We start from the raw sequence: 19,839 nt of genomic DNA on the forward strand, positions 1-19,839 counted from the left end.
GAGGTTAGAAACATTGGTACTTACAGTGTACAAATAACGGTGTTTTGTGTCAAAATCGAAAAACCCTAGCACTTACAACCTAGTGCGTTTTAAGTGCTGAAGCAAAAAAGTTTTACAATCATCCCTGGTCTCCCCTACCGCAGAATTTCGACATCGTCTTTGGGACTATAACGGGTTTTCAAACTTCAAACTTTTGTGTCACCACAAAAAAACAAACAAACAAACAAAAAAAAAAAAAAACTGAGCCATAATGTTTTGGAAAGTTTGGTGATTTAGTTTCTAACTTTTGGATTACACAATACGTTTTTTAAATGAAATTCTCCGCCATAATCCTCGACCAAAACAATGCCAGTCAGCTGTTTTTTATTATTATGTTTTAACAGAGGTTTGGTTGGTAGTTAGTTTTCTCAGTGGCGAAGGGTTATGCTGGGGAAATTTTGGATTGTAGTAATAAAATCTGGCAATCAGACTAATTAAGTTGGCATTCATCACTTTCACTTTTTTTCCCCCCATGAATTCAGATTTACGCGCCTCTTTTAAATACTCAGATTTAGTGGCCTACACAATGGAGTTGTCATATTTCCGACAGCACGAGAACGCCACGGTAACATGCTCGGTAACCGGGGCGGATCTATGTTTGATAGAGCTGGGCGTGGGCACTACACTCCTCATCCCCTCCGCTCTCTCTCTGGAAGCACATTGTTCAACGCGGTCACATTATAGGACCCAGGACCAATGAATGCCTTGGCGCAGTTTAGCTACTGAAAATTAGTTTCTTACATTGAGTCGGACGCAGATACCTGAAGACAGCGGGAAGGAGACCCGGAACATTTCCCCCCCCCCCCGATTTCTGCTGAGAAGCAAAAACAATTGAAAGATTTCTTCTTCCTCTCCGGTAGAAACGTCGCTCCTGTCGCCAGTAGACCCCTGCTTGTTGTAAGTGTACTGTACACATCCCTGCGTACGAAAAATGTCGTTTTATTCCGAGAAATATGTCCTCTCCGAGGTGCTTTCTGTATTTTGGGCACTGCTGGAGATTGCGGTCTTTACAGAAAACACATTAGCTAGCTATCATAACATTTTAATTCACACCCGGCGAGCTTGACTGTTATCCTGCGAAGAACTCAGCTTTCTTTTAACCCTCCCGTCATAAAATATATTTTGCATTGCCCTGAGTGTGTTAAGCCAATTATGTATTTTGATAACAGTCTTCCTTGAGTTTGGGTGTTAAAACTTGGTTATAAAGGGATAACATGACCCTCCTGGATTTCCCCCTTCATCTCACATTGAAAGAGAAACCGAAGGTATTGAAATGTATATTGCAATAGATGCAAATTTACTTCTGTCGCTTATATTGTAAGGAAAAGACTGGAGCAGGCTGTGATGTTGCTGGTCTCGATAGTGGCGTCAGAGACAACTGGGGTGACGCCCCGTCACACTGAATAAAGCCTATTACTGCGGAAGTGAGATTCCATTACAAGGCATTTACAGAGATGATCATTTCAACTCTCATAAAATGGCAAGTAAGGTGAAATAGATGGAAAAGGTAGCACTAATCGCTTAAAGAATGGCAATGGGAGCTCTTGGACAGCAAACAGTTTACTAACCCCAAGCTGACTTAAATGCGTTGAGCATTCAAAGTAGTATCAAACATTGAAGTGAGTGCCCTTTTAGGAAGCACAACAGAAAGTGTTTCACTTTTATGTTTATTTTGGGTTGTTTTTTTTGGGTTTTTTTTTTCAATGCAGTTTCACTGTTCTTTTTTATCTACCACATCATCACATTTGCTGACCAAAGTATCGTCTATGAAAGTCATAATCATGCAAGTGACTGTGCATTAGGCTATATGGTTATGAGAAGGAGGTTCTGTGTGAGTAAATATTTAGTGTCTGCAGCATTTTGGCAAGGCAGCAGTTAAGGCAACTGGAAAACAGCTGGAGGTGGTCCAGCGATTGAGGTGTGAGGTGAATGTGTCTTCTTCTTCTTCTTTGAAGCCTTTATACAGCCGAGCAGTAAGTGTGACTCTCCTAGAAACTGAGCTTTTACTAATGACAGCTTCCCCTGCTGCATTTTACTTGAGGCTTAAGAAGGCTCTAGATAGGTTTCTGTGTGTGGTTTGTTTCTTGAGTCACAGTCTTTCTCCTGATTCATTATTAAGCTAATAATCCCAAGGGAGTTTAACTTAATTGTGTTTTTTTTTTTCTTTGGAAAGCTGAATGGACAGAGGGTGGAATCCTCTCTAGGTTGCCTGGAAGCTACATTTATGTGACCCACAAGGTAGTTTCTATGCTTTCGCATTGTCTCACAACCTAAAACAATTTGATGAAATTCACCCAGAGTCAACTTTTGTGGTTTTGGGGTGTTTAATGATAACCCTTGTGGCTCCTCTAACTGGCAGGCCTTTGTGTGGAAGTCAGCCGGCCTTTTTATCTCTGCTGCAGCCTCCACCATCTCAAACTACCACTTTTAGTTTGTACCACCTTTTACAAACTAAAAGGATGACCCAGAAGGACAGCAAAACAGAACAGCAAAAAGGCCACTTTATATAGTAAAAATGTAGACATTGGCAGAAGAATTGTTTAAAGGAACAAAATACAGTTTTGAGATTTACTGTGGCTTTAAATTCTATGGAAGAAAGTAAATCCTACTTTTAACTATCTTGTAGTCAGTTTGACTCCCTTTTGGATTGACAGACCTAATCAAATTTGAACCAAAACCTCACTTAGTTGTGTTTTACTGGCTGGAGTGCAGAATAGCGCTTTGTTCCTGAGCTGCTGGTCAACACTAACTGTTTGGATGCTGTTTAGAAGAATGATGTCATTGGAAAGCAGTGGCAGGGTGGGGTGGGCTATCGAGACTTTAGGATGGGTCTTAGAGTCTCAGTATTTGACCGTGACACCTCCCTAGAGAGGGTCTCCTTACCATCATCACTCCATTAAAAATCTGTTATCTCTGCAGTGGGCTTGTGGCTCTGCCAGTATGGATCCTTTAACCAATTAAGCACTTAAATGGAGACCAGAGTGCATGTTGAGGAAGATGGTCATCCATGTGACTTGCTTTTTTTGCATCTTGTGTGTTGTGATGATAAAAAAAAAAAATGAAAAAAGATGTGATGAAGTCTGGCTTGGAGGATTTTCATTATCGTTAATGTTTTTCAGTTTGTTGTTATACCCTTCTGCCCCATGTTTGTTTTGCCGTTTGCATATAGAGAGAGTAGTCTTCTCCCTCCCTCGCCAATGAACTCTGTTGCTACCATCTCAATCGCTGCTCTTTGCTTGCACCCTCCGTAAGCTGTCATGTAAGATTATCCTTTTGGTCCAGGCGAGGCTCTAGGGTTTCAAAATGAACTGTTAATTTCAGACTGGTGGTGGTGTACTATAAATAACCCTAAACTCAAACATGTTAAATAGTCCCTCTTGATTATATTAGAGAGCAGCTCTACAAAGGTTTTGGGAAGTTTGGAATGGGATATGTGCAGGCTGCTGTGACTGTTGTGGCAGATTTATTACTGTTCCTTCTTGAGTGACTTAACACAAGTCAGCTTGCTATAGGATTATTATTTTTGTCACATGTGCACAATGTGCAAAAAAGAGAAACAGACCATTACCATATCATGAATGCATTTTTTTTTTACACTTATGCAAATATGGATTGCACAGTTTAACCATAAGCTGACACTAACTCCACTAGAATATGAAAATCAGGATTGCAGAGGAGAAGATGAGGATCTATTGTGTGTGATACAGCTATGGGAGCAGCATACCCATCTGTGTGCAGAGGACAGAAAGGCTTAGACAAAACGTTCTTTTGCTTAGTCCCTGTGTGTGGATGAAATTGATGCAAGCGCTGATGATTTTGACCTCCAGAGGTTGTGTCCTCGTCTCTCCTCTCTATCTACACAAAGGCCCGCTCAGTGTGAGCCCATCCTGACAACAAGTGGCTGTAGAAACACGACAATGTCTGTGTCAGTGATTGATTTTTGCTATTCATCTCCATATGTATATGTGGATTATTAATCAGGAGCCGACATGGCCTAGTTTGAGAGAAGACGGCTGTCTGCTTTCCTTCCTCTGGACTCCCAGTAGTGGTGCATGGACGTGTTGAATTTGCATTTTTAGGCTGTAAATATCACGGGCTTGGCAGGTGTACACTTGAGATCTGGTAATATAGAAGAAATACTCTAACCAACTGCATTAAAGGTTGGAGAACTGTATATGATAGTGTATTTTATTAGTATTAGGACTGCCATATTGATGCATATTAGGCAATAAACAGACATTTTGTGCATATTTCTGTATGAATCTCACATAGGCTTTGGTGCCTTATTTTAGCTTTTTTTTTTTCATCCTTTTGAAAGAAAGCCTTCCCAGAATGATTTACTTGCTCTTATTTTAATAGCTTCACTGCTGCTACCCCTGCTAGTCCTTTCAGTCTCGTGTTTCCCTACTGGCTGACTGACCAGGTCGCTATTGCTATAAATAGAATATAATTCTGTGGAAAACAATGCATTGATTATTACCTTGACACAAATGTGAGGCAGTAACTGAAAATAAGATGTATAACTGCTTACCAGTGAGGCTTGTGTCAGCTGACTCCCTGAATAACAATAATGTGAATCTGTGGAACATTCAAGGCTTGCTGACCAAGAGTATGGTTAAGTATTTGCCTGTAGTCATCAAGTGTTTCATTATTTATGATGGCACATTTGTCATACTGTGTTTTAGTGAACTGGAAAAATCAAATCTATTGTCTTTCATCTAAAAGACCCGCCTATAATTTAACATTTTATTGTGTGCCCACACTGTTTCTGCTCACTGTGCGCCTATACTAAACGTTAAATAGTTGCTGATGAGCCCTTATGTCGATCTTTCCCCTGTCTGGAGCTTGAGTAGCTAAAGGTGCTCCAGCGTCTGTCTGCCCCACACAAGCCTCTGTTCTTCACACAGCTGCTGTTTATTTGGTTAGAGGGGGCTCTGAGGAGCTAGGCTGGCTCTGCTGCTCTACCACAGTCTCTGTAGTCCAGCCAGGGCAGGCTGCACTGTGTACCAGGCTGATTTATTTACTCTGAGGGAAAAGGAAGCTAAATGTTTAACCACAAGTTTGTGGGGTCAGTATAATTCCCTTCCTGTTGTGCTTCAGAATTATAGCAGCGAGGGTGTTTTGACGAGGAGGTCATTGTTGATAATGGCGATGGTTCTCAGAGCTACCTGTTTCATTAAGGTGAAGCAGTGGCTTACGAGATGAAGGATGTGGTGCGCGCGTGCGTGTGTGTGTGTGTGTGTCTGTCTGCATATCTCAGTGATTGAATGAGAGCAGCTAAATGACTGTGTTCTCAACTTAGCAAGTCTGCTTGTCTCTCAATCATTAACATCATTTCACTGTTGGCTAATCTCAGTCTGCCCCGACAGCACAGGCACACACAGCTCAGACACAAATAACCCAAACAGTTGTTTTTTGTTTGTTTTTTTTCAGAGCTGCATGCAGATTCTATTAATACAACACCACACCCAGAGATAAATATAGAATGTCTGTTATTTTTCCTCTCCGCAGCTAAATTAGACTTATAAGTTTTGTTTTCTTTTGAAATTCTGTGTCTTGTCCAGTTATTGAACTGCCCCACAGTTACTTCTCTCTTTATACGAGTTTAAGATTCACTCCAGCTTTAACTCCTTTGGGAGTTAAAGCACAAGAGAGAGAGAGAGGGTGTGAGTGTTTTCTGCTCAGGTCAACTGAATCCCTGATGTTTACACTCTTTAGTGAGCAAGTAGTTTGTGTAGCAGCTATAACACAGAGTGCGTTTTATGTGAGGGATGACATACGGTTCCCTGAGGAAGGTAAAAGAACATATGTGAACTGTGGTGCTCAGGAAATCCTGACAGATTGATTATACACTGTAGCAGGTGGTGCAGGTTAATGATTTTCCTCTTCAGGACCATTCAGCAAAGTGAGACACTATTAATGAGCATGTGGAGATGTTTAACCCCATGTGCCCGTCTTTTATGCTAAATGGCTTCATCTGTAATATGAGACATGAGTAAAAAACTTTTGAGGAAGAGACATTTAAGGTTACACGGGGTGTTAGGGTGGGGCAGACGTACATAAAAAGTGTGACAGCATAATGATACTCTGATGTCATTAAGTTAGTGTTATTAGTCAACTGTTTTCTTAAAGGAGGCCTATTATGTGCTAAATTCCACCTTGAATGTTTTTATTCTGGGACTTGATTAGAGTTGTTTTGCATTATTCACAGTTCATTTTCATGGAGCCCCTCAGTTTATCATCCACCGTCTGAAACAAGCTGTTTTAGCTGCTCTCCCTTTAAGGTCACCCTCCCTTTCTTCTGACTGTCTGCTTCTCCCAAACACAGTGTTTGAACAGCAGGTGAGGGGTGCTGCTGTGCGCACAGCCAGAAAGCTATGTACCTGAAATAACCAATATTAAGGATATCCCTTCTCACTGATTATAATAAAGAGCTAGGAGTATAAAAAAAAATTTGTGAAACCCAGTATTTAGAGCAGCCTGAAGCTCAGGGTTTTGGCTCACAGGGATTACTTTTTTAAAACTTTGACCATGATTAATATGAGCCTCCTCCATTGTAACCACATATGTGATAGGAAAGGAAGAAATCCGTAATATATACACTTTAAATGTGTTGCATTGTACAATTATGGCAACTGAGACTTTGTTATTTTATATTACCGTACTTAAAGACAGATATTTGGCATTTCTAGTTTTGTTATTTGGAGGTGGCATAAATGCATCTAAAGGTGAGTTTTTGGTCTAAATCGTCAAACAGAAAGTGAAACTGTGCTGAGGTTAAGAACTATTGCTTTCTACCAGGTACAGGGGTTCTCGGTTATTTCCCTCTGAGGTCTATAACCAGATATGACACCATTATTGTACCACACATTATTAGTATGATGTCAAACTGTAACCACAGTACAGTCCTGTAGCTGCTATGGCCCTCCAGCAGACATTACTCGTGGTTAGTCATAGATTTGTAACTTATTTAATATTATTAAAATTTACACAACGGGTTCATGTCATGTCATGTCTGACTCTGACTTAGCAGATATTAAGTCATTTTTAGGTCATGGATTTGGTAACTGAGGTAAACTGGCCATAAGATGAGTCACACTGTGCCATAGAACATAATGGAAACACCCATATGACTACTTTCTCTTTAACACTGGTATTTTACTGACCAGCAATGGTGTGGTGGGGGGATGATGTCAGGAGATCTTTGTGTGTGTGTGTGTCTTTGTACTGGCTTGTGTCTGTACACAGATATACATATAGTACTGTATATGTGTACAGACACAAGCCAGTACAAAGACACATACTTGAAAGTTAAATCGGTAATATACAAAAACTCTTCTGCAAATTTCCAAATTTTTTTGAGCACACCTAGACTAAAAACCACTATGTATATGTGTCTACTTTTTATCTGTCAACCCACAAAGAAATGTCTATTAGGCTGGAAAAATTCCAATTAATATTTGGATAATTTGGATTTTCTTGTTGCTTTTGAAATGTGGAGTAGGCCTAATAATTTCTCCTAAAGGCTGTTTTTAACTGCATTGTGTGCAAGTTTCAGGTAACAGAAAATGCATATCACTCATGTGTCCTCAAGAGACTTGCATGTTTCTTTAATAATATGCCTTGATTTATGGTCAGCTTGAACCTGTTACATTGACTACACCTATTAAGTGGGTTCAGTGGGTCCATAGGGGGCAACTGTAGGCACACCTGGAGTCATAAGATCCTCTTGTAGGTCTCTCCTGGATGGATGGCTGTAGAGCGAATCAACAAGAAATGCTTCATGACAACAGTCTAGTGACCAGTGATTTACCTCATTGTTAAAATGAAACAACAGAGCAGTTTTGATTACATTATTTATTTTTGTCACTGTGTATTCAGAGGTTGACCTGAGTAATCTAAACCCTGCGTGATAAGGATCTATCTGCCAGTGTGATGCCCCTCCTTTTTCTCTCTTGCTCCCTCTCATGCACACTTTCTGCTGCTCACACTGAGCGGGAGAGGATTGGAACATTGAGTACCTTCAGCACATTTTTCACATTCCCCTTTGAGGGTCTCAACCACAGCCCCACTGCATACACACACAGACACTCTTCAGCATACACAAACCACTCATGGTTCTCACCAATGGGCATTAATGGTATTGTCATATGTTTTTGTCTGTACCACAGATTAACAGACATGTCATAGCTGTGTAGTGCTTGTCAAAACTCGGTGTCACGTTTATTTTGGTCAGTGTGCTAACCTGCACCTTCTCCTTTCTCCAGCAGCGGTGTGAGTGTGTGGTTGAGCTGCAGCGGCAAACATGACGGAGTATAAGCTGGTGGTGGTGGGAGCTGGAGGCGTGGGCAAGAGTGCACTCACAATCCAGCTGATCCAGAACCACTTTGTGGATGAATATGACCCCACCATAGAGGTATGACTTGCTTCTACATGTTCTGTACATCTTAGAGGAAATGTGACAATTAGCCTGATCATATATTTAAAAATGAATTATTTCCCCTTGAATTGTTGTGTGGTTCTGCAGCACTTTTTAAAATGGTAGTGCAGTCTTTGTGTAATTAGGTGTTTTATATAAATGTCCATGCCCACAGTCTAAACCAAGTTACTTTAATTAATTGCTGTGGCAGTTCTCCAAAAGACCAGACTTGAAAAAATCCATAAATTTGCTGTAAGAAAAAAACAAAACAAAAAAACGCTTTATTCTATATTTTCCTGAAAATAAGACACTGGTAGATATTGCAAAGAGTAGAGGAAGTGCCAGTGAGAATGTCTTCTCCTCTCTTTTCTCTCTTTTTCTCCCTCTCTGTCTCCACTCTATCCCTCTCTTTCTCACCACGCCTGCCTCTGGCCAGACAATGTCCTTTTTGTGTATTTGCATTCCTGGCCCCTATGCTCTAACAAACAAAGGGACAGCACTCCATGTTTTTGTGACTGCATGTTGGAAGGCTAAACATTGGCTCTGGTACCCTGCTCCTCTGATCTCTTGATTTTCACTTGACCTGAAGATGAGCAGGGAATTTAACAAAAGTAACCTAAGTTGATTACAGTCAACTCAGTCATTGACAAAGGTATCTGTGTCCTGTGGCATCATCAGTAATGGACGACCCATTGCATTAAAGCCCACCTGAATCTCTAAATGTGGGAGTTTCTCTCTTTTTCTGCAGGACTCGTACAGGAAGCAGGTGGTGATAGATGGGGAGACCTGCCTGTTGGACATTCTGGACACTGCAGGTCAGGAGGAGTACAGCGCCATGAGAGATCAGTACATGAGGACGGGGGAGGGCTTCCTATGTGTCTTCGCCATCAACAATACCAAGTCGTTCGAAGATATTCACCAATACAGGTGTGCCTAAATTAATGCAAAGAAGGAGAAGTGGCAAATGTACATGTCTGTATTTCTTGGCCAGCTCATAGGCCTGTTGCGGTGGACACAAAATCATTTCTGTTAGTTTTCTTCTTTGCTTCTCTGGATGTGCATATGCAGTGTGTGTTACAGGGACTCCTGTGGGGTCTGGAGCAAAAGAGGTTTATATATGTGTGTGTGCCAGCTCTCTGCAGTAGTTGGTGATGTCATGCTGTAGCATTTAACACGGCTAAAGAAAGCTTAGCTCCCAACTGGAGGCTTACAGCACGATGCCAATGAAATCGATCCTGACTCAATTAGAGGAGCAGGGAGAGGTAGCGCTCCCAAGGACAGGGAAGGAGAAAGGAAGGGGTGAGAGTTTCAGCTGGAAGTGACAGTGTTTTCTCTCTTTGCCAGATTTTGACTTTCTCATCACATTAGATACCCACTTGCTGGTCTTGTGTGTGGCAATTAAAAGAGGCTACATTTTAAGCTACAGTTTTGTAGGATGCGGAAGTGTACTAAACACACACATTTGTTTGGCTTGTTGCCATTGCAAGTCAGCTTTTTTGGACACTGCTTTAACATAACTGCTGTTAAACCATTCTGCTACTTGTGAAGGCATGCAGTGCTCTTTGGTTCGGTGTCCCAGTTAAAGGTTTTGAGTTATTTAAACATCTGTTGTCTGTATTTAAAGGCAAGGATAGTTTGTGATATTAAAAAAAAACAAAAAAAACTTTTAACATCTACTGGCACTACATGGAATAGCAGTGTTATACAATGTGTAAAAACACCAAATTAAGAACAATATATCTTCTTAAATCATTAAACTTATACTTGAAGCACTTGCCTCAGCAGCAAATATACAGTCAGCAGTATAAATGGGGTAACATGTTTGCTGTGACATCAAAACTCAGGCAAGTGTGGTCAAAATTACCATTAGCAGTATTGACCGCAGAGGGGTTTGGCTAACTGCAAGGGGAGGCTATACTGGGGCCGATTGAGAAGAAGGGCTAAGCTGATGGAGTGATCTGACCCTCTCACTCAGTTCCCCCTGGCTGCATGGTGTTTGGCACTTGCTGCTGTAGTGATGAGGTAATGCTGTTTGCTGCCTGCCTGTTGTCCACCCACCCTCCCTCTCTTCCTCTCCACCTCCCTCCTTCAGCAGTGCAGTACAGCCCAGCACCGGTAGGCCCTGGGTCTTCCTCTGGGTCCTAAAGTTCCCTGGGTGGCTGGTTCTCCAGAGGTGGAGCTGCTGTTGGTGATGATGCTGGGAGGATCTCAGACAACAGACATGTTACTGTGGCTAAATAAAGTGCTTGTATGTGTCAAGGCAGAAAAAAAATTGTAAACTAAGTAAAAACTAAATTTGCAATTTTCTTGTTTTACAATGCAGAGAACAGATTAAACGTGTGAAAGACTCCGATGATGTTCCCATGGTGCTTGTGGGAAACAAATGTGACCTCCCCGCACGCACGGTTGACACAAGGCAAGCCCAAGAGCTTGCTCGCTCCTATGGCATCCCCTATATCGAGACCTCTGCCAAAACACGACAGGTAAGCAGTTTACATGAAGTACAAACCAACATAAAGCTTTTCTGTTGAATAACCCTTTTCTCTTGTTCGCCTCTTTATTTGGTGTTTGAATTCTTAGGTTTTCCTTCACTCCTAATTTTGCTGCATCATTATGTTATCTGCAAGTTATATCAGTGTTGCAAGCATATTCATGCACATCATACAGCAGACCATGCGGTATGATGTGATTTGTGTTGCTGGGAACATTTTATTATGCTGCAGGCAGTGACTCATAGCCAGGTTACCTTGGCTTGAGAACAGAACTACAGTATTTGGAAGGCCTCATAAGGACCAGTTGCCTCACAGCTCCCACTGTCCGTGACTCACTGTGACACATTATGTAGGTACATACAGACTCGCATTCATCGCTGAACCTGCAGAATGTCTGTCACTCAAAAGGAAATGCAAGGAGTAAAGTAGTCTTTTTAGTCATCATGATTTCTTGACATTTTTAATAATACTAAGTGTTGGCAATGACTAAAGTTGTCATGGTAATGTTGCCAAGTGGTGAGTACACCTAAAAGGTTTCTGTCAGTTATAAGACGTACATTTAATATACTTGACTTGTAAGTGATCATTTTTAAGTGCCTAGATTTTTCTGTAACCTTTCTGTGTGTTTGTGTGTCTTTACAGGGAGTTGAGGACGCCTTCTACACACTGGTTAGAGAGATCAGGCAGCATAAGCTGAGGAAGTTGAATCCACCCGATGAGAGCGGTCAGGACTGTATGAGCTGTCGCTGTGTGGTATCGTGATGCAGGTGAGGAATGACATGTGATGTGATATTTCTGTCCTTGTGAGAGATGCCCTCTTCCAGTCCCCATCCATAGGGTACAAGCAGCCACTGATTGGTTTGAGTGTGAAAATTATGTGGTATGCTATTGTAATTGAAAATGTATGGGAGATTTTGGACTTCTGTGTTAGATAGCACCATAGTCAAAACACAAATTGAGGGAGTATATCTTGAAAAATAATGTTCACCCTACCAGTAGCGCTCCAGGGGCATGGACATCAAGGCACATGGTAGCACAAAGCCTGAATATGACACTTTATGCTGGTTTCACCATTAATCATTGACCACCTGTGTCTCTGTTTAGATGATGGCTTGTTGTAAGAAGAACAAAATGTGAAAGAATTTCGGTTTAAAACTTTAATTCTGTCTTGTGTCATGTCCTTTCCCAGCTCACTGCCACACGTTGAGGAGAAATGCTACAGTGCAAAGTGGCAGCATGGACTTACGGACTGAAAGATGAAACAACTCAATGATGAAACATAAACTTTTCCAACAAAAGAGGATGATTGAAGCAAAAGCTCTGACACAAACCACCAGGGCTGACTGAACTATAGACTTATATGGAAAGGAGAATATTGGAGTGTTGCCTAAGTGACTAGCAGAACTAGCCTGGTCTGGTCCCTTCTTTTTTGTTGGTCCACATCGACCTGTGAGCAACACCACTGATGACTCTTTGTCAACTGAAATGTGGTGTCGCTGGGTAGCTCTACAATTTTCATGTTAACTTATTGTTTTCAGTCTCAACACTGGTTATTGGGGGGGTATCTCACCACCACCCTCCTTGAAAGCCTAATTCCACCCCCCACCCCCACCTAGCTGCTGGAAAGACTGACTGACTTCAATGGAAAGGACTGGAATGGACTTTCAGTTAACCCAACACCTCTCATGCTAACCCACCCCATTCCTGCTTCACTCTACCTGCCTTTGGTTTCCTTTGAATGGCAATGAAATCCCTTTGCTCTCCTGGGTACCGGGGGTGGAGGCTAAGATGGGAAAGACTAATTTTTTGTTGTTGTTGTTTAACAATTAGCCAACCTGTAAAAAAAAAAAAATCTTTGATTTTGTATTTGATATGGAACATTTATTTGTGATTGGCAGTTTTTAAAGTGTTTATTTCAACTGGCGACTGGTTTGGCATTTTTGTTGCCCTGCCTGAGGTAGTTAAAGTTCCTTTTAAACTAGATATCTTGAATGGAGAATATATAGATAGATCGCTTCCCAGAATGCAGCTGCCTTCTCTTTACTGAAGTTCATTGCGAGTTGTCTTGTGGAATAATAATAGTAATGATTAGTGTACGTAGATTCTGGTGCAATAGAATAATTTACTTTCCAAATTACAAAGTATTGGGAATAAACCCTCTGTCACGACTACTCATTTTTCTGTTTTACTTTTGTTTAAGAACGGGAGGTACAGTGCATGAAAATGTAGTTGTTGTTATCTTTGCAGTTGCAAAAGCAGGATAGGTTGCCTGTAGAATGGGATAAATACCCTAGCCAGTTGATTTTTTTTCCTGCATTTCATTTTGGTAACTGTAGAGTGTACAACTTTTGTTTACTACATGATAATAACATCTATTTTTAAAGAATCACTCCTTGTGGACAATAAGGCTCAGGAATTGGTGTCCAGGAGGATATTTATCAGTCCAGGAAACCAGGGTTAAGGGATGTCACAAGTTAGTTTTGCAAAGTGTAATTCACAAGTCCTGCCTCAGAGTAAAACTTCAGTTTTTCCACACACCAGGCTATCCTCACACTGCTCCGCTTTATCTGCCACTTTCAGCTTGTCAAAGGAACAATATCAAGTCAGGTGCTAGTCATGTCAGAACCATATTTACTGTATATGTGGGACTATTGTGTGTAACAGGTGTTGAGTAGTGGGTTATGGGAGTGCATTGCTTTGTGTTTCTTATTGCACACAGACTTGCGTGCTCCATTATATTAATTTGCTGCCTGAATTAAAGGCTGATCTGTGTTTACTTTGCCTTATCTGTTAGCTAGTTTGTACCTCATGTATGCAGCAAAATCTACCAGAGATGGTTATCTGTTCAGTTTGCTGTATTGTTTGTTTGTTTGACTACATGTGCAACAAAAACAAAAAAAACAACAAAAAAAAAATACACAAGTGTGTTGACTTTAGACATGCGCTGTACAGCATTTGAAAGACAAGTCCCTAAAAACACTACACAGACTGGCTTTTCTGTAGTAATGAACTTTAGAGAGAACCCAGCATAAGCCAATTTGTCATAATCAAATATTCATGACATTTCAGAGCCCATTACATTGGAACATGTGATAGTAATTCCACAGAATTGTTGCATTTACCACAGATTATATCTAGATTACAGGAGTTCACTGAATTGGGTATGTATTGAGAGTGCTACACACTACAAGTCAGTTGTGGCACCATGCTTCAAATTCAAACCTCTGATGTTGTCTGTGAAACATAACAAACTTGGCCATTGTCCTCTTTCAAATTAAACTGTTCATTTTTGACATCATTGATTTTGTACAGGTAGAATAACTACCTTTCACTCCCACCATTGCTTACAGAAAGATGACCAGTCTGATTACCATCTGGATGATGGTGGTCAAGTTATGTGTTCTTCTCTTTGCTTGGAGGAAGAATGTGAACTGTGAATGTGTTTGAGTCTCTTGATATTTTTTGAAAGAAGCCTTGTTTTTAAAATTTATATTGCTGACATTGTTTGAGGGATAATCCTTGGGGCCCCACGTTTGGCTGTGTTGTACCCAACTTTTATTTTTTATCCACTGTACTCAGACATTTCAATGGAAAAGGAGTGTGGAGTTTGTAGTATGTAATTACAGTCCTTGTGGTATCCTTGTTAATCTTTAAACCGTACATCCGTGATAATAATACCATAGAATTTCACAAATCTATGCATTCAGATTACCATTGCATCAGAAAAGCATCATGTTGTTGCAATATTCAGCCGGTAAACCACCAGTACACGTGTCTGAAAACCTGGCGAGCATGACGAAGACTTTAAGGACCATTGGGGGTTTTGCACAAGGATTCAGTGGGCTCAAGGGCTTGTTTCTCCCCTTGCAAATTGTGGAATGGATGCGTGGATGGATTTTGTGAAAATGTCAACTGTTTAGCTATTTAAGATGTATTTACTCTTTGAAAATGTGGCAAATGTATTGCAGGACAGGAATAAAGATGTCAAGATGAAACTGTATTGGTCCACCTAGCACCAAACTTTTATGTTCTAAAGTTTGAAATTTGCTTCCCCCTGCAGGCCATTGAGTACATCATGCTGTGACATAAGAATTGGGACACCTATTTATTTAAAAAACAGAAGTAATTATTACTTTTTTAATATCATAAAAGATGATGAAATATATAGATATTATTGACAAATATTTTATATTTTCCTGCCTCTAAGGAAGGATCATAATGTACAATAGCATGCAGCCTAAATAATTTGAGAAAATACAACTGACGAGAATCTGATGAGGCGTTCAAAGGTCAATCATAAACCCTGTGTTTACACACAACTTCTAAAACACAGCATTTACAACAACCTTTAGATTGCACAGGTGAACAGAAATACATATTTTAATTCCTCTAAACTCAATGAAACACCTTACAGTCCTAAAAAGCAAAAAAAAATTTTAAAAAAATGGGATTTTAAAAACGGGTTATTACACATTTTTGCAACAAGTGAAAAATCTCAGTGTTAATTAATGAAAACTGGGAGGTGACCGTTTTGGGGTTTGTCAGGAAGGGCATCCAACATAAAGATCTGCCAAATCAAATTATGTGTTTTAGTCACTTCCAGCATCTGAAAAAAAAGGAGGAAGTAAAGAAGGAACACTGTATGGTAAAAGAAAATTACATTACATATTCCCCAATTTTACATGAGTTAAAGGTAACTGTAATAGTTAATCCACAAGAGTCCATTAGAATCAGCTGAAACAGAGCATTTGGAATACATTTGGATTCTATCACCCATATGGTATCAATGAAATGATTTGTTTGACAGAGATTATAAGTTCATGTAAGAATCATTATGGAGAGCACTTTTCAAATGTCAGTGCTAAATGAAAAACCAGGAAGAGAAAAGTTTGACGTGTTAGAAGATTAGCAGATTGATTCTAATAGCAACTCAAGGCCCAAATCATGACATGTTTTTATGCCTCATCTTTAAGCCATGTAACCTACTTACTGGTTTTTAGTGCAGATGATTTGCGTACTTTCTCTTCCTGGCTTTCAAGGGTCATAAAAGATAAGAAGTTCTCGAAAAGCCAAGACAGGCAGACAGTCACGGGTTGTGAGCGTTGCTGATTGAAAAAAATACAAGGTGACATTTTCTTCTCGGAGAAACTTCAATCATGTCATCATACTGTGAAAATACAATTAAGAAAATGCTTCCCAAGGTAAGGAATGTTTCTGTTATTGGACTGGATTTGTGGGTGTAGGTTTGTGTAAAGATTTTTCCAGTGTTAGGTTTTTATCTTTTTTTATTCTTGATTTTATGTGTTTTGAAGGCATATTTTCAGAAGCATGTGGCCCATGAAATAAACGTGGCATTAACTTACTTCACAAACCTTGTGCCCGTGATGGATAAATATGGTAAGGGTAAAGATATCACAGTCTGATGCTGCTGAACTTCCTCAATATGGTGGAAAGTGAACCTTGTATTCTGACACTGTGTTTGTCGTATTTTGTGCAGTTTACAATAATGGAACCACAAAGAACTTGATGAGTCTAACTGGAACCATTCCTGTCATGATTAACAGTAATGTTAACTTTTCATTTTGTTCTCTCTGAAAACAGATGTGAATCATGAAGATTCTCTCTGATTTTAAAAATTTACCCTTTGTTATTATACAAGATACTACATACAACATACCCATTTGCCTGTGGATTGAGGAAAGCTACCCCCAAACTGCTCCCATCTGCTATCTCAAACCCACACAAGAGATGATGATCGTCACAGGACAGTACATCTCCAGCAGCGGTGAAATCCTGCTGCCTTACCTGCTAGAGTGGAAGAATGTGAGAATTGAAGCAATATCATGTTTTTGACCAAGCTCCGTGTTTGTTAGGGGATGATTGTGGGCATTGGCACAGAGCACATAAATGAGACATTTTCCTTCTTTTATTAGCATGAGTGTGACCTAACAAGCCTACTGCAGGTGATGGTTGCCATGTTTGGAGAATTCCCTCCTGTGTGTATGAAGACTCATCCAGAGCCTGAGCAAGCCTCTTGTAAGTAGCTCACACTAGCAGAGAGGAAGCCTCCATGCTGTTTCAAAACAACATCTGTGCCCTAGCTGATGCTGATAAACTAGAGCCAAGAGTCTAGGCCACACCTGATCGAGGGTGAATCAGTCATAGATGAGTGATTGGGAGTTGAAAATTGTCTGAAAATTGTCATGATTTGATTAATTATATATACATACACATTTGTTTTTTTTTTAAGGTTGGATGCAGTTCCACAGACAAACAGAAGTAATTACAGACACAGATGGGAGTTCATATCTGTCTTTAACCAGAGAAGATGGACAACCGTTTCAGCAAAAAAATGAAACAAATTGTTAGTATTTTGTGCAATTTGAAAAAAATTTGTGAAAAAAAATTATCTTTTTTTTTTTTTGTTTTAAAATCTAATACAGTGTCATGCAATATTCATTGATTGTGCTTTCAGACATGAAACAATGTGCTGTATATCCATTTTTCAAATCATTTGGATCGCAAGTTAGCACCCAGTGAAAACATAGCAATGTGTGTGGTGGTAATGAACCTTTAAAAAGACTTCATTGTTTAACAAGTGACTCATAAAGATCTTGCTTATCTGCACCTACATTTAATGGACTGTGTTTGGACTTCAGACAGGCGCTGTCCTCCAAAGAATGATTTTTATAGAAGGCTGAGTCTGACATAAAATAGAGAAAAAAGCTACCTCTTTCAACAAACTATACTTTTAAGCTTTTTTCATTAGTGTCAGCCAATTTGTACATATTCTAAAAACACTGATTGACTTTGAAATGCAACTGACTGATTTATGTTGTTATTGTAAATAAATAGCCATGTTAAACCTGCCTCTACTTTTTATTATTATTGAAATAACTCTCAGTAAAATTGTGCTTCACTAAGGAAACATTTGCCAAAAAATACATAATATAGCAATTTTCCTTTCAACCATAAATGGCTGAATTTATATAATAGCCTATGTCTTCCTTGTTCTCCTAAAGGATATACATACTGGCTAAATGTGTGATTGATGATTGTAGGTGATGTGGTGGGACATTGCATACAGTTATGGTCAGATGTTTAATTTGGTCATGGTAATTTTGGGCTTTATTTGACCAGTTATTTTTCCATGGTGAAATGATTATACAGCATACATCCTCAAAGTCTTTAAAAAACAATAATTGGGTGCACAAGTCTGAATTTATTTTGGATTTTCTCTGTTCCACACAGGCTCAAAAGGTATGCATGCAGGCTAAAATATATACATACACCCCCCACTAATATTTGGTTAAATATTCCTTAGCAAGTTGCACCTTGACCAGATGGTAGCCATTAACAAGGTTCTGGCATAATTCTGGATGAATATTTGACTGCTCTTCTTGGCAGAATTGGCAGAGTTCATTTAAATTGGTTGGTTTCCTGGCACAGACCTGGCTTTTAAGCATAGTCCAGAAATTTTCAATAAGGTTGAGGTTGGGGCTTTGGGAAGGCCCTTCCAGAAGTGTAATGTTAATCTGCTTTACCCATTCCAAAACCAGTGTTTGGGATCATTGTCGTGTTGGAACCCCAAACTGTGTCCAAGAGTTAGGGTTAGGGTTAGCTGTTGATTTGAAGTGAAGCTGAAGAATTTGTAGGTAGTCATCCTTCTTCATTATTCTGTCCACTTTGTGGAATGTACCAGTACCACTGGCAGCAAAGCAGCCCCAGAGCATGGTGCTGCCGCCACCATGGTTGACTGTCGGTACAGTGTTCTTAGGTCTGAAAGCCTGCTAATTCCTCCTCCAAACATACCTTTTGTCATTGTGGCTAAATAAATCAATCTTTGTCTCGTCTGACCATAAAACATTCTCCAGAATTGGCTTGCCCATGTGGGCAGCTGCAAATTTTAGTTGAGGTTGAAGGTGTCGATTTTGGAGCAGAGTTAGGGTTTGTCAGCACCCTCTCAGTCCACGGTGATGTAAACCTTGTTCCGTTGTGGACAGTGACACTGGTGTTGCAGAGATTTCCAGTTCACGGAACTTATCAAGCCACTCTCACCCTATCCCTGCTGTCATGGGGTAAGAGGCAGGGCACACCCTGGATAAGTTGCCAGTCTGTCACAGGCCTAGCATGGAAAGACAGACAACCAATCGCACTCAGATTCATGCCTATGATTGTAGATTCAATTCAATTCAATTCAATTTTATTTATATAGCACCAAATCACAACAAACAGTCGCCACAAGATGCTTTGTATTGTGGGTAAAGACCCTACAATGATACAGAGAAAACCCAACAGTCAAAACAACCCCCTATGAGCAGCACTTGGCAACAGTGGGAAGGAAAAACTCCCTTTTAACCAGAAAAAAACCTCCAGCAGAACCAGGCTCAGGGAGGGGCAGTCATCGGTTGGGCTGAGGGGAGAGAGACAGGACAAGAGACATGCTGTGGAAGAGAGCCAGAGATTAATAACGATTAATGATTAAATGCAGAGTGGAGTATAAACAAAGTAAATAAGGTGAATGAAAAGAAACAGTGCATTATGGGAACCCCCCCCCCCCCCCCCCCCCCCCCCCCCAGCAGCCTAGGCCTATAGCAGCATAACTAAGGGATGGTTCAGGGTCACCTGATCCAGCCCTAACTAGCTTGATTAAAAAGGAAGGTTTTTAGCCTAATCTTAAAAATAGAGAGGGTGTCTGTCTCCTGAATCCAAGCTGGGAGCTGATTCCACAGAAAAGGGGCCTGAAAGCTGAAGGCTCTGCCTCCCACTCTACTTTTAAGTATCCTAGGAACCACAAGTAAGCCAGCAGTCTGAGAGCAAAGTGCTCTATTTGGGTGATATGGTACTATGAGATCTTTAAGATAAGATGGGGCCTGATGATTCAAGACC

General features: G+C 40.3%; 2 protein-coding genes across 3 annotated transcripts; both read left to right on the forward strand.

Moving 5' to 3' along the window:
• The first annotated feature begins 659 nt into the window (after positions 1-659).
• On the forward strand, positions 660-14,945 carry LOC115781442 (GTPase HRas). Of its 2 annotated transcripts, none has more exons than XM_030731085.1 (6): positions 660-936; positions 8,307-8,455; positions 9,207-9,385; positions 10,782-10,941; positions 11,593-11,717; positions 12,140-14,945. In XM_030731085.1, the coding sequence occupies exons 2-5, from the start codon at positions 8,345-8,347 to the stop codon at positions 11,710-11,712; spliced, it is 570 nt and encodes a 189-aa protein (XP_030586945.1). In that variant the 5' UTR covers positions 660-936; positions 8,307-8,344; the 3' UTR covers positions 11,713-11,717; positions 12,140-14,945. The 2 variants fall into 2 exon arrangements, with proteins under 2 accessions (XP_030586945.1, XP_030586946.1); XM_030731086.1 differs by having other exon boundaries at positions 8,310-8,455.
• A 1,074-nt stretch (positions 14,946-16,019) lies between these two features.
• Positions 16,020-17,431, forward strand: LOC115781807 (tumor susceptibility gene 101 protein). The gene is made up of 6 exons (XM_030731669.1): positions 16,020-16,151; positions 16,263-16,347; positions 16,448-16,513; positions 16,610-16,773; positions 16,884-16,986; positions 17,201-17,431. Exons 1-6 carry the CDS (start codon positions 16,107-16,109, stop codon positions 17,317-17,319), a joined length of 582 nt encoding a protein of 193 aa, XP_030587529.1. The 5' UTR covers positions 16,020-16,106; the 3' UTR covers positions 17,320-17,431.
• Positions 17,432-19,839: the final 2,408 nt, after the last annotated feature.

The sequence above is a fragment of the Archocentrus centrarchus genome, chromosome 6 (genome assembly GCF_007364275.1).
Source record: "Archocentrus centrarchus isolate MPI-CPG fArcCen1 chromosome 6, fArcCen1, whole genome shotgun sequence".
Taxonomy (NCBI): domain Eukaryota; kingdom Metazoa; phylum Chordata; class Actinopteri; order Cichliformes; family Cichlidae; genus Archocentrus; species Archocentrus centrarchus.

Coding starts and splice junctions, on each gene's coding strand:
- LOC115781442 (XM_030731085.1), top strand. CDS start 8,345: ATGACGGAGTATAAGCTGGTGGTGGTGGGAGCTGGAGGCGTGGGCAAG. Junction 8,456..9,206: donor AATATGACCCCACCATAGAG/GTATGACTTGCT, acceptor CTTTTTCTGCAG/GACTCGTACAGGAAGCAGGT. Junction 10,942..11,592: donor CCTCTGCCAAAACACGACAG/GTAAGCAGTTTA, acceptor GTGTCTTTACAG/GGAGTTGAGGACGCCTTCTA.
- LOC115781807 (XM_030731669.1), top strand. CDS start 16,107: ATGTCATCATACTGTGAAAATACAATTAAGAAAATGCTTCCCAAG. Junction 16,348..16,447: donor GCCCGTGATGGATAAATATG/GTAAGGGTAAAG, acceptor TATTTTGTGCAG/TTTACAATAATGGAACCACA. Junction 16,514..16,609: donor CATTCCTGTCATGATTAACA/GTAATGTTAACT, acceptor TTATTATACAAG/ATACTACATACAACATACCC.